Source organism: Theobroma umbraticum, unplaced genomic scaffold, assembly GCF_002168275.2.
Source record: "Theobroma umbraticum cultivar Fairchild unplaced genomic scaffold, ASM216827v3 scaffold_86.0, whole genome shotgun sequence".
NCBI lineage: Eukaryota > Viridiplantae > Streptophyta > Magnoliopsida > Malvales > Malvaceae > Theobroma > Theobroma umbraticum.
The window spans coordinates 503,978-522,162 of NW_018397263.1; the positions used below are offsets into that span (position 1 = coordinate 503,978).

At 37.7% G+C, this 18,185-nt stretch overlaps 3 protein-coding genes across 7 annotated transcripts; all 3 read left to right on the plus strand.

The window, feature by feature from the left end:
- The first annotated feature begins 13 nt into the window (after window positions 1-13).
- On the plus strand, window positions 14-9,048 carry LOC110420623 (uncharacterized). 4 transcript variants are annotated; one of them, XM_089784228.1, is made up of 24 exons: window positions 28-352; window positions 478-608; window positions 866-950; window positions 1,262-1,315; window positions 1,400-1,491; window positions 1,613-1,716; window positions 1,953-2,028; window positions 2,438-2,873; window positions 3,362-3,700; window positions 3,794-3,997; window positions 4,068-4,166; window positions 4,268-4,340; window positions 4,416-4,543; window positions 4,678-4,976; window positions 5,074-5,293; window positions 5,377-5,501; window positions 5,678-5,792; window positions 6,006-6,061; window positions 6,166-6,259; window positions 6,338-6,515; window positions 6,595-6,666; window positions 6,748-6,848; window positions 6,936-6,998; window positions 7,262-9,048. In XM_089784228.1, the coding sequence occupies exons 1-24, from the start codon at window positions 308-310 to the stop codon at window positions 7,367-7,369; spliced, it is 3,297 nt and encodes a 1,098-aa protein (XP_089640354.1). In that variant the 5' UTR covers window positions 28-307; the 3' UTR covers window positions 7,370-9,048. The 4 variants fall into 4 exon arrangements, 3 of the variants coding, with proteins under 3 accessions (XP_089640354.1, XP_089640356.1, XP_089640355.1); XR_016351457.1 differs by lacking the exons at window positions 6,595-6,666; window positions 6,748-6,848; window positions 6,936-6,998; window positions 7,262-9,048 and having other exon boundaries at window positions 14-352; window positions 6,174-6,259; window positions 6,338-6,471; XM_089784230.1 differs by lacking the exons at window positions 28-352; window positions 478-608; window positions 866-950; window positions 1,262-1,315 and having other exon boundaries at window positions 1,454-1,491; window positions 2,512-2,873.
- On the plus strand, window positions 8,864-11,493 carry LOC110420625 (omega-3 fatty acid desaturase, chloroplastic-like). The gene is made up of 8 exons (XM_021434007.2): window positions 8,864-9,656; window positions 9,771-9,860; window positions 10,019-10,085; window positions 10,195-10,287; window positions 10,364-10,549; window positions 10,667-10,747; window positions 10,888-11,025; window positions 11,124-11,493. Exons 1-8 carry the CDS (start codon window positions 9,124-9,126, stop codon window positions 11,301-11,303), a joined length of 1,368 nt encoding a protein of 455 aa, XP_021289682.1. The 5' UTR covers window positions 8,864-9,123; the 3' UTR covers window positions 11,304-11,493.
- Window positions 11,494-11,781: 288 nt separating this feature from the next.
- ACI1 (ALC-interacting protein 1) lies at window positions 11,782-17,187 on the plus strand. Of its 2 annotated transcripts, none has more exons than XM_021434010.2 (2): window positions 11,782-13,883; window positions 13,991-17,187. In XM_021434010.2, exons 1-2 carry the CDS (start codon window positions 13,031-13,033, stop codon window positions 14,359-14,361), a joined length of 1,224 nt encoding a protein of 407 aa, XP_021289685.1. In that variant the 5' UTR covers window positions 11,782-13,030; the 3' UTR covers window positions 14,362-17,187. The 2 variants fall into 2 exon arrangements, with proteins under 2 accessions (XP_021289685.1, XP_021289684.1); XM_021434009.2 differs by having other exon boundaries at window positions 13,988-17,186.
- The last annotated feature ends 998 nt before the right edge of the window (window positions 17,188-18,185 follow it).

Here is an 18,185-nt window from a genome sequence, read left to right on the forward strand (position 1 = left end):
ACAAGTTTAAAGTGCAGATTTTGCCATTTTGGAGAGCTAATGAGAAGGCTGAATGCAGAAGATTAGCACCCAGGACATGTCGACAATGGCAGCATAGCTATTCGAATTTCATGTTATGATTTTATCTGGGATGAAACAAGTTAATATTCCATATTGACCCAAGCATGACAAAGTCTCAGCTTTTACATCTTTCATCGGGTTAATCACTGCGACTAAGCAAAGAAAAAGTCTTTAACACCCAAAGCAAGCATCAATCCGAAAGGAAAATTTTTCTTCAGATTCCATTTCACCTCAATCTGGATTCACCATGTTTGCCAAACGCTTGCTTCAGAAAGCGGTCCACCATTCTGAGGTACAAAACGAAATTCCCATATTGCTTTTAGATCCTTCAGATTCTTTCTCTGTTTAATGCGTAAACATCTGATGGAGCTTCTTGGGTCGGTTTCTGTTTTTTTTTTTAAAAAAAAATGGTTTCAGCAAAATGTGCAGCATGAGAATTTGAAATCAGAAGACTTGGATTTGCGAGTTGCTATCCACTATGGGATCCCATCTACTGCGTCACTCCTTGCTTTTGATCCTATTCAGCGGCTCTTGGCTATCGGGACTTTGTGAGTAAAGTTTTAAGCTTTCTGCTGGGATTAGATAGTCATATCAATGCTTCGAATATCATCACTTTTTTGAATATTTTAGTATTATTTGCTGTTGGGAGGTTGTTGGATGTAACAATGTTTTGAATTGTGATTGTTATTTGTTTGAATTCATCAAACCAAAATGCCCTTAGTATCCTGAAGAATTGCTTCATCTACAAATGTTTTAATTACTCGCTTTCTTTGTATATGTGTTGTGATTCCCATTTATTTTATAGGGATGGCCGGATTAAAGTTATTGGTGGTGATGGAATTGAGGCACTTTTCATATCTCCGAAGCAATTGCCTTACAAGTATTTGGAGGTTTGCATATGTACCGCACAAAATGCTTTTAAGGCTTGCTGGCTATATCAGTATTTCTTTAATCCTTAGAAAATTCCAAGATAAAAAAAAATGTGAATTCCTTCTAAGAACTTCAAGATGAAATGTTTTTCTGTTGAGAGAAATTTGATTGTCCATCTATGAAAGCCGTTTTAGACATCATGTTCGGGACTTCTGAAAAACAATGAGATATTGAAGATTGTGACTTGATTAACTCCTTAATCTATTTAAAACCTCAGGTACATTTTCTTATACATTTAGCTATGAACTAAAATTTATTATTTTTATGGCAGTTCATACAAAACCAGGGTTTCTTAATCAGCATCTCCAATGACAATGATATTCAGGTATTGATTCTTTATCAACTTTGCGGTGGTTAGGCCTTATGGTATCATATATCTGTATGTTCTACAACTTCCCAATTTTTACAGGTTTGGAATCTGGAGAGCAGGTGTCTGGCATGTTGTTTACAGTGGGAATTCAACATTACTGCCTTCTCTTTCATCAGTGGTTCACACTTCATGTATAATTTGTTTACAAAATAATGATTTAATATATTTCTATATCAGCTGCAAGTGTGGTAGCTATAGAAGTGTGTATTTGGTGAAAGCTGCATCACGTTGTTGCTCTATCTTTTCACACAGGTACATTGGAGATGAGTATGGTTTGATGTCAGTGATTAAGTATGATGCTGAAGATGGAAATCTTTTGCAGTTGCCCTATTATATATCAGCAAATTCTTTAAGTGGTACTTTCTTCTTTCCTTACTAGTGGTCAATAAATAATTTGAACCGTGCTTAGGATAATTAAATAACTTTTCATGTTCCTCCTTTGGCAGTTTGGCCTATATGACTTGGATTTCTTAAATATTATTTCTTATGTATCGATCTTTGGTTCACAGTTATATTGAAGTCTTCTAGATATATTATTTTAAGCTTTTTGGTTCTCTATCCTCTTAATAGACTGTTTGGTTCTGGCTCACAGAAGCAGCTGGGTTTTCATTTCCTGATGACCAACCTGTTGTTGGGATTCTTCCTCAACCCCATTCTTCTGGGAATAGGTAGGGTGCAATTGCCTACTTTAGGTCAACTTTTGGAATTGATAAGGACTGAGGCTCAACTTAATATTAAGTCAATTTTGACCATTTGATTTTATCTTTCATTTTGGCATCCAATCCATAAGGCTTGAATTTGAACCTTCACTTTTAGTTTTATGTGTATTGCAAATGTGAAAAAAGCTTAGGACAATTTGATGCATTACCACAAAATAACATATTTTAGTCCAAGGTGTACATTTGGATCTAGTCCTTGATTCCATCAGCATCTAAGTATGGCTGCAGCATTACTGGCATGGAACTGCTATTTTAGGTTAGAACCTAATTCCCCTAGACTGTAAGGAAAAAGCAAACAATCAATATTATTTGAGTGTCTTCTTATCACTTTAATATTTTCAACTATATTCTTTTGCAGAGTCATAATTGCATATGCAAATGGTTTGATAATTCTTTGGGATGTTTCTGAAGCTCAAATTCTTTTTATTGGAGGTGGAAAGGATCTTCAGTTAAAGGATGCGGTGGAGTCTGATGTTCAAGATGATACATTTGAGCATCATCTACAAGAAAAGGAGATAAGTGCTATTTGTTGGGCATCTTCTGATGGAACCATTCTTGCAGTGGGATACATAGATGGGGATATCTTGTTCTGGAATACATCAACTATTGCCTCTTCTAAAGGTGAACGAAATGGACAAAACAAAAATGTTGTTAAGCTGCAATTGTCATCTGCTGAGAGGAGACTTCCTGTGATTGTCTTACAATGGTCCTCAAACAATGGATCCCGCAATGATTGTAATGGCCAACTTTTTATCTATGGTGGTGATGAAATAGGATCTGAAGAAGTTCTAACGGTGCGTTAGGCATTTGACTGCACTTCGACACTTTATATTCTAAAATTTATGTAATTGTAAAATGTCTGCTGGATCTAATATAATGAAGTTAAATAATTTGAATGTGTAGACATATGTTCTTAAAGGGTGTAAAGTTCTCACTAGCTTTTTGGTAGATTCTAAAAGAATAGTCATCCATTATGAAGTAATTTATTCATTTAAGAGGCTATAACTTCTAGTAAATATACTTAATTTAGGAATTCCTATTTTTAACATGATAATAATAGTCTATTTTAAGGTTTTATGGCAAGTTAGTTTTTATCTTGCTATTGGGTGGTGCAAAATGTAACTTTGATGAGTGTTGTTCTGTATTAAGTTAGTTATAGTACTTTGTTGCAAAATGATAACTGTATCTATTTCTAGTCTCTATTTGGAAGCTGTCTACCATAAAAAATAAAATAAAATAAAAGAAGAAGAAGCTGAATTTAAAGCTTCATGTGGCTGTACAGGTTTTGAGTCTTGAATGGTCATCTGGGATGGAGACTGTTAGATGTGTTGGTCGTGTGGACCTTACCCTCACTGGCTCTTTTGCTGACATGATTTTGTTGCCAACTGCTGGGGCAACAGTGGGCAATCACAAAGCTGATCTTTTTGTGTTGACAAACCCTGGACAACTGCATCTTTATGATGGTACGATCTTGTCTACCTTGTTATCTCAGCATAAGAGGAAGCAATTTTCCTGTCCAGCAGAATTTCCCATGGTAATACCTACAGCTGACCCATCAATGACTGTGGCAAAGTTCAGCGTGCTACCCAAAGGTGGAAACTCATCAAAAGGTCTGTCAGAGGTATTGCACTTCTATCATAAATATGTTCATTATTTGAAGTCATTGAGTTCTATAAAGTTTTTCTTGTCTTATGTTTTCCTTCTGTTCCATCAGCTTGCATCAATGATGAAACCAGGCTCAACACCAACCCCAGCTGCTGGCATAAAGTGGCCCTTGACAGGGGGTGTACCCACACAACTATCTGTTGCCAAAGATAACAGTATCAAACAAGTGTACATAGCAGGTTACCAGGATGGATCTGTTCGGATATGGGATGCGTCATACCCTGTCCTGACACTTATCTCTGTTTTAGGAGAAGTGAGTTCGAGCAATGTTTTGTCCTTTTAATGCAATTTTGTTTGCACCAAATAATTCTTATGACTGGCAGGTGCAAGGTACAAATGTGGCTGGTTTAAGTGCTCCAGTGACCACCCTGAACTTCTGTTGGCTCACTTTAAGTTTGGCTGTTGGAAATGAATGTGGCGTGGTCAGAACTTTTTCTTTACATTTTCTCTTCCTCTTTGATGTGTCAAAAGCTGGCATAAAGCTGGTGCTTTATATATGTTTTTAACAGTCTGCCTTGTATAGGTTCGCATTTATAACCTCAATGGCAGCTCAGGTAAAACAAGCTTTCACTATGTCACTGAGACAAAATGTGAAGGTAAGCTTTCATCTTATGATACTTTTATTAGAGCCTTTATTTTCTCAAATTAATATCATCCAACTTGCCTTCCAGTTCAGAGTTTGCCTCAAGGACAAGGACCTAAGTGTATAGCTGTATTTTCCCTTCTTAATTCACCAGTTCGAGCCATGCAGTTTGTTAATTGTGGAGCCAAGCTTGCTGTTGGATTTGAATTTAGTCATGTAAGTTTCATGTGTCTTCTCTTTGTTTGATGTATCCTCTTCATTTTTCTGAGAAGCTAGGTCATAGGGGATTTGCTGGTTATTCCAGCTTTCTATTTGAGAAGGATTCATATTTCTTTATGCTTCCACAACAGGTCGCTGTACTTGATGTGAGTTCATCATCAGTTTTGTTTGTTACTGACTGTGTATCTAGTCCGTCATCTCCAATCATTTCAGTGTCTTGGTTAGAGTTTAAAAATGCTCATAGCCTTGTAAAAAGCTCGAAGCATTCAGAAACAGAAGCTGCAGTCAAATCTGGAGAGGAAATAATATTTATCTTAACCAAGGATGCAAAAATTATCTCTGTTGATGGTGGTAATGGTGCGATGATACGCCCTCATCCATGGCACTTGAAAAAAGAAGAAACTGCACTTTCCATGTACATTATAGGCAAGTACCATCATAAAGCTGGATGCTTATAGTTTACACCTTTTTTCGTACTTAGTAGTTATGGATAATAGAATTCTGATAATATTTTCAACTCCAGGGAGCAATTTTTCTGTATCTGAATTAAACTGTGAAAAGCAGCTGGAGGAATCCAGCAAGGATACCACTGACAAGGGTGAGCCTAGGCTTAACGCTTCTTCAACTGGGACTGAACATCTCCCCTCTTCAGAAACTGCATCCTCTCAGGAACACTCATTTGATGCACATCTTTTGCTTTGTTGTGAAAAATCATTGTGCTTGTACTCCATGAAGTCTGTGATTCAGGTGCCTTTATTGCCTTCTCTATGTTTTACTTCAAAATGTTATTTTGTGTCCGTTTGTATGCTAAGGGGATATTGTTTCTATAGGGGAAGGCTAAAACCATTCTTAAAGTAAAACATGCAAAACCTTGCTGTTGGACAACCACTTTTAAGAAAGATGAAAGAATTTGTGGACTGGTCTTGCTGTTTCAAACAGGGGATATGGAGATCAGGTAAAACGTTGATAGTGTATCTTTTTCTTTTTTGGCCCTTAACTAGGGTGTTGATTCCGTTATTGTGTCATTTAATTCCCATGTTTTAAATAGAGATTTGTTCCTTCCTCTGATGATCACTATTAGTATTAATGTTTATCAAATGACTGATCATTTTAGTACCTATCTCCATGCAGATCCTTGCCAGCCTTGGAATTGGTTAAAGAAAGCTCCATAATGTCAATTCTAAGGTGGAACTACAAGGCAAACATGGATAAGATGATGACTTCTGATAATGCGCAAGTTACACTGGTACATTCTCTTGGAATTTTTATCGTCAGAAAGCCATTTCAATGTTTACCAGAGTGTGTGATGACATATAAAAAATATATTTAAGAACATTCATTAACTTATGCTACGCAAATCCAAAATTACCTCTACTAGTTATAAGCCTTTTTTGGGTTAATATATTTGTATTCTTAATAATTGATCTGGTGATATATGCGTGACGTTGTTTTATAATAGGCAAGTGGATGTGAAGTGGCATTCATCTCTCTCTTGGATGGTGAAAATGATTTCAGGTACCCCCATCACTTGTTTAACCAATGCATGTTGAAAGTTTAAAATTGAGCATAAAGATCATTAATGATGAAAAAGAATCTGAGAACTTGCTCTGCTGATCTAGGATTCCAGAATCTCTGCCCTGTCTACATGATAAAGTTCTTGCAGCGGCTGCTGATGCTGCCTTTAGTTTTTCTTCAAATCAGAACAAAAAACAGGTCCATGGAAATATGTCTTTCTTGGTTTTAATATCTGAAGAAACAAATTTGCTTATACAGTTTATAAAATTGCTGCAGGGTACAGCACCAGGGATTCTTAGGGGTATAGTCAAAGGCTTCAAAGGAGGAAAAGTGAATACTTCTCCAACACCAGAATCTGATTTTTCTCATTTGGAGAGAAAGTTTTTAATGTCCCCGTTCTTGGACTCAACCCAGAATGCTATAAATACGCAGGAAGATGTGGAGCTTGATATAGGTTCTGTCTACACCTATGATCCACATTTTTTCTTCTTTCTTGGTTTTTCTCTGACAGCATGCTTTTTCTTTTGGTACAGATGACATTGATATAGATGAAATGCCACCTGTAACTAGCTCCTCATCTCATGAAGTTGTTAATACAAAAGGAGGTAAATCTAACTTTCTAACTCACTTTTCATAATTTCTAAACTTCTCATAATTAATTGTCAGAATATTCTCTCGACTTGCAGAGAAGGAAACAGACAGAGAAAAACTGTTAGGTGCACCAGATGATCCAACGCCCAGACTTAGAACACCTCAAGAAATTATTGCTAAATATAGAAAAACTGGGGTAACAGCTTGACACCTTTTGGTTTTATCAATTCATCTTTCTCACAGTAGCAGCATCCTGAGAAGAGTCCATTATCTGAAATTGCAGGATGCCTCTTCAGCAGCCGCACATGCAAGAAATAAACTTGTGGAAAGGCAGGAAAAGCTGGAGGTAAAATTGGTTTCCTATAGAATGCATTCGGCATTTGTGTGGATAAAATCTCATTAGACTTGAAAACCAAACTGCTTACTCTTTAATTGTTCTTACTTAATGAGACCAAAGGAACAGAGCTGTGGAGAAATATTTCCCTGGAGAACTAATTTATGCTATAAGATGAACATTTTAGTGCTATGAATTTAATAAAATATTGATGTAGCATATTCCAATGCTTACCTCTAAATTAGCTTCTTTCTGGTTACTTGTGATTGTACCAGAGAATCAGCAGGCGTACTGAAGAGCTGCAAAGTGGGGCTGAAAACTTTGCATCATTGGCAGATGAGCTTGTCAAGGCAATGGAAAATCGAAAGTGGTGGCAGATATAATGGGATATGAATGGGGATTAATTATCTTGAGATTAGTTCTATCATGTTCAATGTTACTTGATCACTTTTGGGAACAGGAGACCTGAACCAAGAGGATCTTTGATGGCCATTATCATTGCACACTAGCAACTTTCTGCAAAGCATATGATCTGCTTAGTGGAAAATTGAGGGTTGCGGCTTCGACAGACAACAGCATTCAAGAGTTCACTGTTTCTGATGTAAAGTAAATATATGTTGCAGCTGCTTAAATACGATTCATGCTGGTCCACAATCATAAATTTCCTTTTATGCAATGCATATTGAAGAGTGAATGTAAAAAAGGATTGATGTTGATGAAGTATAGAGGTGTAAAATCTTTATTTTTGAACAATCTACTATCCATATCAGTGATGCAGAATTTCCCGGCAGGTTACTACTGGTATCAGAACGTTCCATTAATAACAAAGAATGGTAAGCAGGAACTGTACCTGTATGAACTTTGGGACCATACCCTTTTTCAAAGATTGAACCACAAAACAGAATCAGAAAAGCTAGTGAACAAGAAAGCGACAATTGCGTGTTTTAAAATGAATTAAATTCATTTAACTCACGTATAAGACATTTAATTAATCACGTCAAATTCTTAAAGTCTAAAAAAAAATCAACAACCAATTAGCAAGTCGCATTGGATGTAGTATAAAATTTCAAAGAACATAAAAACCATGTGCAGCTATGGCTATTGACTCGAACTTTCACTAAACTAACAAAACGTAGAAGTTTGGAACTTAAGGGTGCCCATTGTTGGCTTTGACCAAACATTATCTTGAGAAAGAAATGCAATTCCTCTTTCCTCTGAATGGCATGAAATAAAATAATTAATTACACCCAGGGAGAAAGTGCTTCAGATTCACATCAAAGAATAGAATTTTGTTGGTAAAACCACGTGATCCATGTCGTTTGTTCTTCATGTCGTATGAAAATCTAAGACCGTTCACCCATAGATTTAGATTTCCCACGAAGAATGAAGATACCCCAACAGGGGAAGCGAATGGACATCGTGGTCATCCAACTTAAAACATACTCGTTTAACAAAGCGTGCACGATATAAGCATGCTGGTGCTTGTTCTTTCAATCTTCGTGGCTGTGGTCCATATGGGCTTCAGTAGAATACCGACCTGTCGAAGCTCATGGGAAAAATAATGGTTAATATTTTTGTATTTAATATTATCCCACCACCAAGGAAATTCCGTCCATGACCATGGAAGACATGAATGCATGAACAGGTCCAAGTACAATGGCTCTGTCATACGTATTGGAAAGGGATTTCGCACGAAGCCCACCACATGGGAAAAGTGCAACACGCTCCAATGAGGTGGACTGCACCGGCCGAACCATGACCCAAAGTCCACAAATCTCAAAAAAAAAAAAAAATTGGTGACAGGCTGACTCTCGCTCGTTCCTGCACCCCCTTCCTCCCTTCCTTTTTAACGGGGCAGAAAGTCCCGGTCTTTCCCTAACTCTCTCTCTTCTCAAGGAACAGAAACACTCACAAATATTGTGACCTGTTATTGCTGAGGAGAGAGAACATCAAAGAATCGTGAGGTTGTTGTTCGAACAAGATTGATAGCATCAAGAACTGTTTTTTTTTTCTCTCGCCTTAAAGTTGGCAACTTATTCAGTAGTATTCGGTTTCTGTTGCATATTCTTTTTTTGTTTTCCTTTCCTCTCTGAAGCCTAGAGCTGCCCCTGGTTGAGCCTTTACTGTGGGGTTCTTAATGGCGAGTTTTGTGATATCAGAATGTGGTTTGAGGCCTCTTCCTCTTATCTACGCTAGACCCAGAGCTGGAGTCGTCTCGAGGAACTCTTCAAAACCCAGATTTTTACATACAAGCAAGAACTTTTCAGATCTAAAAACAACAAAGTCGATACAATTCTTTACTGGGGTTTTTGAAGACAGAAACTGGGGGCTGAAAGTGAGTGCTCCATTGAAAGTTGCATCCATAGAAGAAGATGAGGAAAGAGAAGAGAGAATCCGTTATGTTAACGGGTTTGGAGAACAAAAAGAAGAGTCAGGATTCGACCCAGGGGCGCCGCCACCGTTCAAATTAGCTGATATAAGAGCTGCCATACCAAAGCATTGTTGGGTAAAGGATCCATGGAAATCTATGAGCTACGTGGCGAGGGATGTTGCTGTGGTTTTTGGCCTTGCTGCTGCTGCGGCTTATCTCAACAACTGGCTTGTTTGGCCTCTTTACTGGGCTGCTCAAGGGACCATGTTTTGGGGTATTTTCGTTCTTGGCCATGATTGGTAATTCACAATTTGCAGCTCAGCCTTCTGTTATTAGATCTGCCTCTCTGAATTTATATGTTTATTTTTATTAATTTTTGTTTAATTTGGGATGCTCTGGATTTCTTTGTGCAGCGGCCATGGGAGCTTTTCAAACAATCCCAAGCTAAACAGTGTAGTGGGGCATATCTTGCATTCTTCGATTCTTGTGCCTTATCATGGATGGTATGCTGTAGATTTGGAAATTTTTCTCTTTTCAATTTGTATATGTAATTTTAGCATGTATGCATTATACTTTTTCCTTTTTTTTGATAGCCAAGTTTGCATTATCCTTATCAGGAATTTTTAATTAAATTCATTTTAATTCTGTTTTGACTTTACAGGAGAATTAGCCATAGGACTCATCATCAAAACCATGGGCATGTTGAGAATGATGAATCATGGCACCCGGTTGGTTAAATTTCTCTGTTCTTTCTGGTGTCGGTTTTGGTCTCTTACCACCCTTTTGTTCTTCCTTTCCACCTAGTCTAAAATGTAAAACTTTGGTTAATTTTTGCAGTTATCTGAGAAGACATACCGGAGTTTGGATAATGTAACTCAAACATTGCGGTTCATGTTGCCTTTTCCCATGCTTGCATATCCTTTCTACCTTGTAAGTGTGTTGGAGCTTGGTTGATAAATTTGATCCTAGACGGTGAGAAATTAATGGCTGTTAATTTTACTTACAGTGGAACAGAAGTCCAGGGAAGACAGGTTCTCACTTTGACCCAAACAGTGATCTGTTTGTCCCAAGTGAGAGAAAAGATGTGATTACTTCCACCTTATGTTGGACGGCAATGGCTGCTATTCTTGTTGGGTTAGGCTTCACAATGGGTCCTACGCAGTTGCTTAAACTATACGGTATTCCGTACTGGGTAGGTTTCAATTTTCTTTTGTTCATCTATTTCCTCTATTGTATATATGATGCAAGCATATGTATCTCCTCACCAGTTAGAGAATTCAATTTGACTCGTCTTGGCTTTGTTGTTTAGATATTTGTAATGTGGTTGGATTTCGTTACATACTTGCATCACCATGGTCATGAAGAGAAGCTTCCTTGGTACCGTGGAAAGGTATAATTTTCCTACCATATTCTAATGCAATGCCGTCAGAGAAGTGTTTTTTTAAGGTTGAAAATTTGGATATTCAGACAAATGTTTTGTATGGAATTCCAAGGTTGACTTGAATGTTTCCTTGAAACAATCTTTGACAGGAATGGAGTTACTTGAGGGGAGGCCTTACAACACTTGACCGTGACTATGGATGGATCAATAACATCCACCATGACATTGGAACCCATGTCATACACCATCTCTTTCCTCAGATCCCTCACTACCACTTGGTAGAGGCGGTGAGTACCTCTCTCGTATGGTTTTGAGATTCTGATATTTCTTTGAATACAATTTCTAATCCATTTTGTTGCTTTTTTTACCTGTTTTGATCTCATAGACTGAGGCTGCTAAGCCAGTTCTTGGAAAATACTACCGGGAGCCAGAAAAATCAGGTCCTCTACCTTTTCACCTGATTGGAAGTTTGATAAGAAGCTTGAAGAAAGATCACTATGTTAGTGACACTGGAGATGTTGTGTACTACCAAAGTGACCCAGAGCTTAAAGACCCTTCTAAGTGAGCGATGATTCTTCATAACATTCCTCAGCTGGAACAGCGGAGAACTTGCTTAAGAGATCATTTAAGTTGTGAAGTAGAATTAACAAGGGCAATTGGAGCCCTTCTTTTTGAGGGGGTGGCAAGGCATATAATGCAGGGTATTTTTTTTTTCTATATTGCCATTAAGGAAAATTTATATTTATTCTTTACAAGAGAAATAACTGCTTAAGCTAAATTAACATTGATTGCTTGATTAAATCCTCTGCAAAAATGGAGAAAAGGAGTTCACAAAAGAATGAGTTCTTGTTATTTACCCTTAAGACATGTGAGAAATGGAGACATCAAGTTACCTCTTTACTTTCGGAAGTGGTCCCAATCAGAAGAAGTGATCAAGCCAATCACTACCATACATCATTATCATTCTTTAGTATTCTTCTTTAGTATTCTATTGATGTAGTAATGAGAAATTAGCAGTTTTTTCATTCCTCTTTCTTGGTGCTGAATCACTATCAATGATCAATATCATCACCTATAATCCTCTGACAAATGATTTGTCATGATCCTTTTGTTCCTTAGTGCATTCATAAAAGATTCTCTTCCTTTTCTTGCCCCCTGATTCACAACCAAAAGAAAATCATATACAAATTTCTAAGAACTTGAAATCTATTTGATACTATAAACTTCTAGTTTCTAATCTTTAGGCAAAGTGAAGTCTTGGAGCCTGCTAGATACATATGGAGTTAACACTCCCAAATTCGAGCTAGAGCTAAATGTTAGTGGTAACAATGGAGTATTCCTCTACATTTCACATAAAAAACACTAAATTTTCTTTTGGCAATAGTTCTTTCACCCACTTCCCTTGTAAATTCCTCTGACAATATAATCCGAATTCATTCCAAAGTCGACCGGAATTATATCTAATCTTTCATATTCGGGTCGAATAATATAAAATACTTATATTAGAGACTACCCTTATGGTCCTAGATTGAACTTCTCAGCCCGTATACTCTGGGCTTTTAATGACAGACTCTGGTCCAAGATTTCAACGGCAAAAAGCTTTTAAATACAACACCGAATCTACATGAAAATGATAGGCCAATCATGGCCCAAAAGAACTATATGAACATGGAAGAATTTTCCTAGAAGTTTGTCAGTAAGGACCAGAGTGAGTCGGTGGCTGGCAAAATTCGTACCCCACCAAGATTTGAACATCAAAAAGTCCACAACTTCCGCTGCCCAGAAATTGCTTTCCTTCCTTCTTCAATGGTGAAAAAAAAAAACACAAGCCTAAAATAGCCATCGTGGTCCCCCCCGTTGGGCAATCCTCTTATTCTGTAAGCATGGCATGGGCGCGTAGCCTAACGTGAATCAATAAATATACTCTGACAAGACTGAGTTAAGGCAGATGACTGCATACAAATTTTGTCTCAATGCACTTTATCGTACACTCTACACGCGACTTAATTGCGCCTAGGTCTTAGCATTTTCCTTGTTTTGCGGTGCGAATTGGAAAACCAAAAGCCAGCTCCCTATGATGCATGGACCGACCTCCTTCCTAATCCTGTGAAATCAATACAAAAACTTGAACTCAAAGCCCGCCCCTCTTGGTTTCTTTCGCAGGGTTGGTTGTTTTTGCTGACTAGTTTTTGAACCTTGTCCCTAGCAAGAATCATCTCACTATCTACAACCAAGCTAGTCTCTCTCACTACATTCTTTTGCTTCTGTTTTTTTTTTCTCCCCGTTGGAACCATGAGCAACACACAAAGTCCTAGTTCTGGGTGTTTTTCGGCCGTTTTCCGCCGGCTTCTTTGTTCAGGGAGTCCTCAGACACATCCATCGGAGGACATTAAAGAGTCAAATACAAACGGGTTTGTTGGTGATCAGGCTAAGGTTCAAGTCCAAACTTCTGAAAGTGGTCCTGGAATTGTGGCGAGGCTAATGGGGCTAGACTCATTGCCAGAAAAAGACTGGGTTCAGAAAGGTCAAAGTCCAGGCCCGGTTACACGGAGCAGGTCAGTCAATTTCATGGATTATATGCTGGAGTTTGATTTGACAAATGCCAAGCACCGCCGTGTGAAAACATCAGCGTCGTTTCGTGAGGTACCGCAAGGTCCGCAACTTTTGCAGCATAATCATAATCATGAATTCTTGGTTGTGTACTTGGATAGTGCGGATAACAGAAATGAAGCAGGGTTTAAGCCGAGGAAATCTGAGAAAGGAGATGGATCAAGTAGTAAGCATGATAAGCAAAAGGAGAATGTGAGAGAGAAAGTAGCTTGTAAGAAGGAGAATCAAGAGAAAAACAAGAAGATAGCTAAGCTAAAGAATGAGCCGAGGAGAGTCTCTGGTAAACATTCTTTGAAGGCTGGTAGCTGCATTAGTGGAGCCAAGGATGTTCAGATTAATCGCGGTGCAAACTCAAAGGCAAAACGTCCTTTGGAGATGGTAAATCAAAAGGAAGCATCTGGTCTGACAAGAAAGAAAAAGAATCAACGTGAACTGAAGAAAGTTGAGTACTCTGAGAATAATTCAGAGGGTTCAAGCCCTGTTTCTGTCCTCAATGTAAATGATTTTACTGCCCACCAAGAAAATAGCATTTCAGGTTTGTGTTTCTAAACTTCTAAGCCATTTCAGCTTCTGTGAATACTGCAAAATTGTTGCTGTCCTTGCCATCTAACGTGATTATTCTAAACATTTTCCTCACAGCAGAGTTAAGGTCCTTGGAACTGAAGTCAGAGAAGAAATGGTCATCAAAGTCAGAAAAACATGACTCCCCCGCTATGGATTTTAGTGCTCGCATTTCAATCACTGAAGGTCTTGGAAAGCAGGAATATACTAAGAAGAATTTCGAGTTAACGGGTATCGAGGAGACTGAGTATTACATGGAGTTGGTGGGAAAGCCTTGCAAGTTGACAGAAGAAGATATAAAATTCTCAAATTGGATAGAACCCAAGAAAGTTTTCACGTTTGAGGACTTTGAGGAGATCTGTGCGGAGTTTGGGGAGCAATTACTTGATCTCATGATGCACCAGGTAGCAGATGAACTTGTGGGATTTCACATGCAAATCACTGGCTTGTAAAGCAGAGTTGTTCCATGCAAAATCTCTTAACTGGTAAACCTTGAGAATAACATGTGAAGGGGGAAATCCGTGTGAAAGGAGTCCGCCGACTTTGATTACAGGACCAGTTGTCTCTGCAAGCAGATAGCAGCAAGGATCTAGTGTCACGTGGCGTACGGATGTGTAGGAATAATGTGATCCATGTTCAGTTAACATGTGGGTAATAAATTAGTAATAGATTCCTTTTGGTCAAAAAATGTTTCCTCTCTGTTACGTGTGGGTTTCATGTTGCAGCTTTAGGCAGAATGTACATTTTCCACATTGATTTGCGCGCTGTTTTTTTATGTCTAAAATTTCCTGGGGTCTTAATTTGATGCTGCCAAGTGATCGATTCTGCATATTTTGAAATACAAATCCCTAATATGAGGCCATAGATAATGGACCACTCAGGGATCAAACCATTCCCATTGACCTCCAGATTGTGCATTGGGGTCCTAATTTCAGCAAAGTTTCTTTTCCCAAGGCGCTTCCTTGTGTACTCATCTTTGACTGATTCACTATTTTGTGTGGAACCAAACTGATGGGGAAGGACATGTATGCTTATAACCTCACGGGGAATTATAAAGCATGAAGCCAAAACTGATAGTACATTGTGAGAAAGGCAAAGGAAAGGCCCTCGTTTCTTTAGAAGAAAGTGGTTGGTTTTTACCCAGTGCAAAATCTAAAAGTGGAGCACACACGGGTTGCCCCTGATTCCTGAAACTTCAGATTGGTTGTAAAAAGTCAAGAAGTTTTACTGATTTCCTGAAGACAGTGGTATCACAACAGATGATTGAAGAAAAAGTAACACCGCTCGTTATGAAGCAGTTCATCTAGGACCAAAAAATGGAGAGAGAGAAGAAATATTGGATTCTCAAGCTCGGGTTTTCCAAAAACTGAGAGCTCTCTGTTGTTTTAGTTGCACAGAAAATGGCAGAGATTGGAGCGAGAATCTGACAGGCTCCTAGTCGAGTTCCTGCCCCTCTTGTTTTAGTACCACAGTCATGTTGTTTGCATCAATATGAGTTGCAGAAGATCTGGACCGAAATTTACGTTTTCTTCCTCCATCTGAGCATAGGGATCAGGGCTGCGGCCTTCTTCTGCATTGTGAGCGTAGTAGCAGAATTGTCGTTTGCATGAAGGTCCTTCGATGCAACCTAGGGTCGTCCAATATACAGAAGGGTGGTACCATGTCTCCCAGTTTCTATGTGCAAACGGGCATTGATCTCCTCTAGCAACCTCCACTCTCCACTGCATAGTTATACTTGCAGGAACAAGCAAAGTAATAGTGCTTCCTTAAGTCCCTTCTTCCATCCTTCTCCGCTGGATGCAGTTAAGGGCATTCTCGACCTGACACCCTTTTTTGCGAAGTTCTATCTTGTATGTAAACATCATAAATATGATCCAGGTTGTTTGGTTGGTTCTTGGTTCCTCGAAGCACTAAGCAGCATCCCAATAATTTCAGGAGAAGGTTTATCAGCATTGACGCGACCATATCGTAGTATGTATTGCACCACTTTTGGACTTATATACATTGCAGCAATCTTAAAAGGTGTCCTCGTTAAAACCCTGTTAGACCCAATTAGAGAAAAGAACCAAGCGATATATCCTCATCAAGTTTTTATCCTTCATTCTCCACCATGCGTCTGAAATTCGTCAGATCATCCAAGATACATGATGCAGCCAAATCTCATTGAGGAATGTTTGCAGCTTGCGCCATGGTGAAACTGAGTTGCCTAGTATCCTAACTTATTATCTCTCCCCCCCCAACTCCCGAGTTATGCAGTACTTGTCTTCAGATCACGAGGAAGCCTCTTTTAGCTATATCTGGAAGAAAGATTTAACTTCAACCTGTCAAATAAAGTTAGCAAGCCTTTTTTTCATAAAACCATAACTCCATTTCTAGGTTTCCATCAAGTTTTTGTAGTATCATCATTATCTTGCTTCTTTAGATGTACAATAATGAAATCTTTCAGGACCTGCAACAGATTAAGAACAAAAAAAGAAAAGAAAATGAAGAAGAAGAATACTTCAGGTCGAAACATTGAATCAAGAACTGTCTCGACCCCAGAATTACTGTCTTCCTCAAACTTGTACAAAGAAGTGAAACAGGATAGAAATTTAATAGTTTGAAACAAAAGTTTCCAAACCAATGAAAGCCACAACCTACCATGGCGGAAATTATTTGAGTCTTTGCATACAAAAGGCTTAACAAACAATGGAAAAAAGAATATTGCGGTTTAGGGCAAGTACGCAAGGAAAAATCTAAGGAAGTGGAAGTACAAAGAAAAAGCCAAGGCTTCAGATTACATTTCAATTCAAGAAATTGAAATGAAAGAATGGGATAAGATGACCGTATCTTGAGAGAGAAGAAATATTGGATTCTTGACCTTGGATTTTCAGAAAAACAGAGTGCTCTCTGTTGTTTTTGTAGTAGAGAAAATGGCAGAGACATTGAGAAGAGTCTGATAGGCTCTGGTCGAGTTCCTCCTCTCTTGATTCAGTATTTGGAATCTTTTTATTTCTTTGAAATTCATTTGGAGTCTATGTAAAATCAGATATAATCTTTCTCATTTCGAAAGTTGATAAGTAGAGGCAACATGAGAGATCCCAATCTGTTGACGTTGAAGCTTGTCCCAAACAAAGTGAAAATCAATTTCAATGTCTCATGCGGGACTGGAAGACAGGGTTGGCGTAAATATGTAGTATCAACATTGTCGCGATACATTGTTGAGATTGCAAAATTGAGAGTTTACGAGGAGATTGAACCCAGTATATTTCAGCCATGGTGGAAGTGACAACATAGTATTCAATTTCTGATTAAGAAGGTGCAATAAAATGGTAGAATATATGAATTTGTGGATATGCGATTATCTTTGTTGCCAGCTTAATCAATGTTGAATATGTGAGCGGTGAAATACAATGGAGAAAAATATTATATTTTTAAAAAGTGGACTTGAAGATGAAAAAATTCGTTGAAATAATAAGATGTTGGAAATATTTCTCAATTATAGATTTAAATTTGGAAAAATAATGAAAATTTTAAATTTTCGTCTGATTAAAAATACTCATTTATATCTTGTGTAATGTTCAAGAAACAATAAATAATTGGTAGATCATCAAAGGAAGAAATTAATGAATAACCTCATATATCAAAATAAATAAGTTCAAGGACAGCATTATTAGTTATAAATGAAATAGAAAACGGTGCATTTTTTTTCACTTGTCAGAGTTATATGAAAAATCAATATAAATAAAAGACATAGATAAATGAAATGAGTTGAAAATGTGATGTAAAATGGAGTAAAAGGAATAACAAAGTTAATTGTGTCAGTCTTGGAATAGAGCTTTGATAATGGCAACAGTAAAAGGAAGGGAAACAAAAAAAAAAAACCGATATAGGAAAATTAGTTATGTAAACTAATTTGTTTTACAAACTATATCTCCTTACTTCACCACTTGGAAACACTTAACTTATATTATAAGTTTAAGTAAAAAATCTTATAACCAATCATTTTTACTATTTAATCAAATTTTTTACTGTTTAATCAATCATTTTATAATTGATGGAAAGCAATGCAGAGGATTAATCCTTCCGCACTTCAAAGTACTTATTTCTTATTAGAAATAAGAAGAGAGACATCTGGGCTGCATAATGACTAGTCAGCACCAAATTATTAACAATGACCCAAGCCCAAACAAGACCTAACTCTTTAACTGGTTTTGGACTGACCCAGTACAGCCGTACCCATTTTAAGTTGGGTTCTTGAATTGGCATTGGTTAGTTCAAACAAAAAAATTTTGAT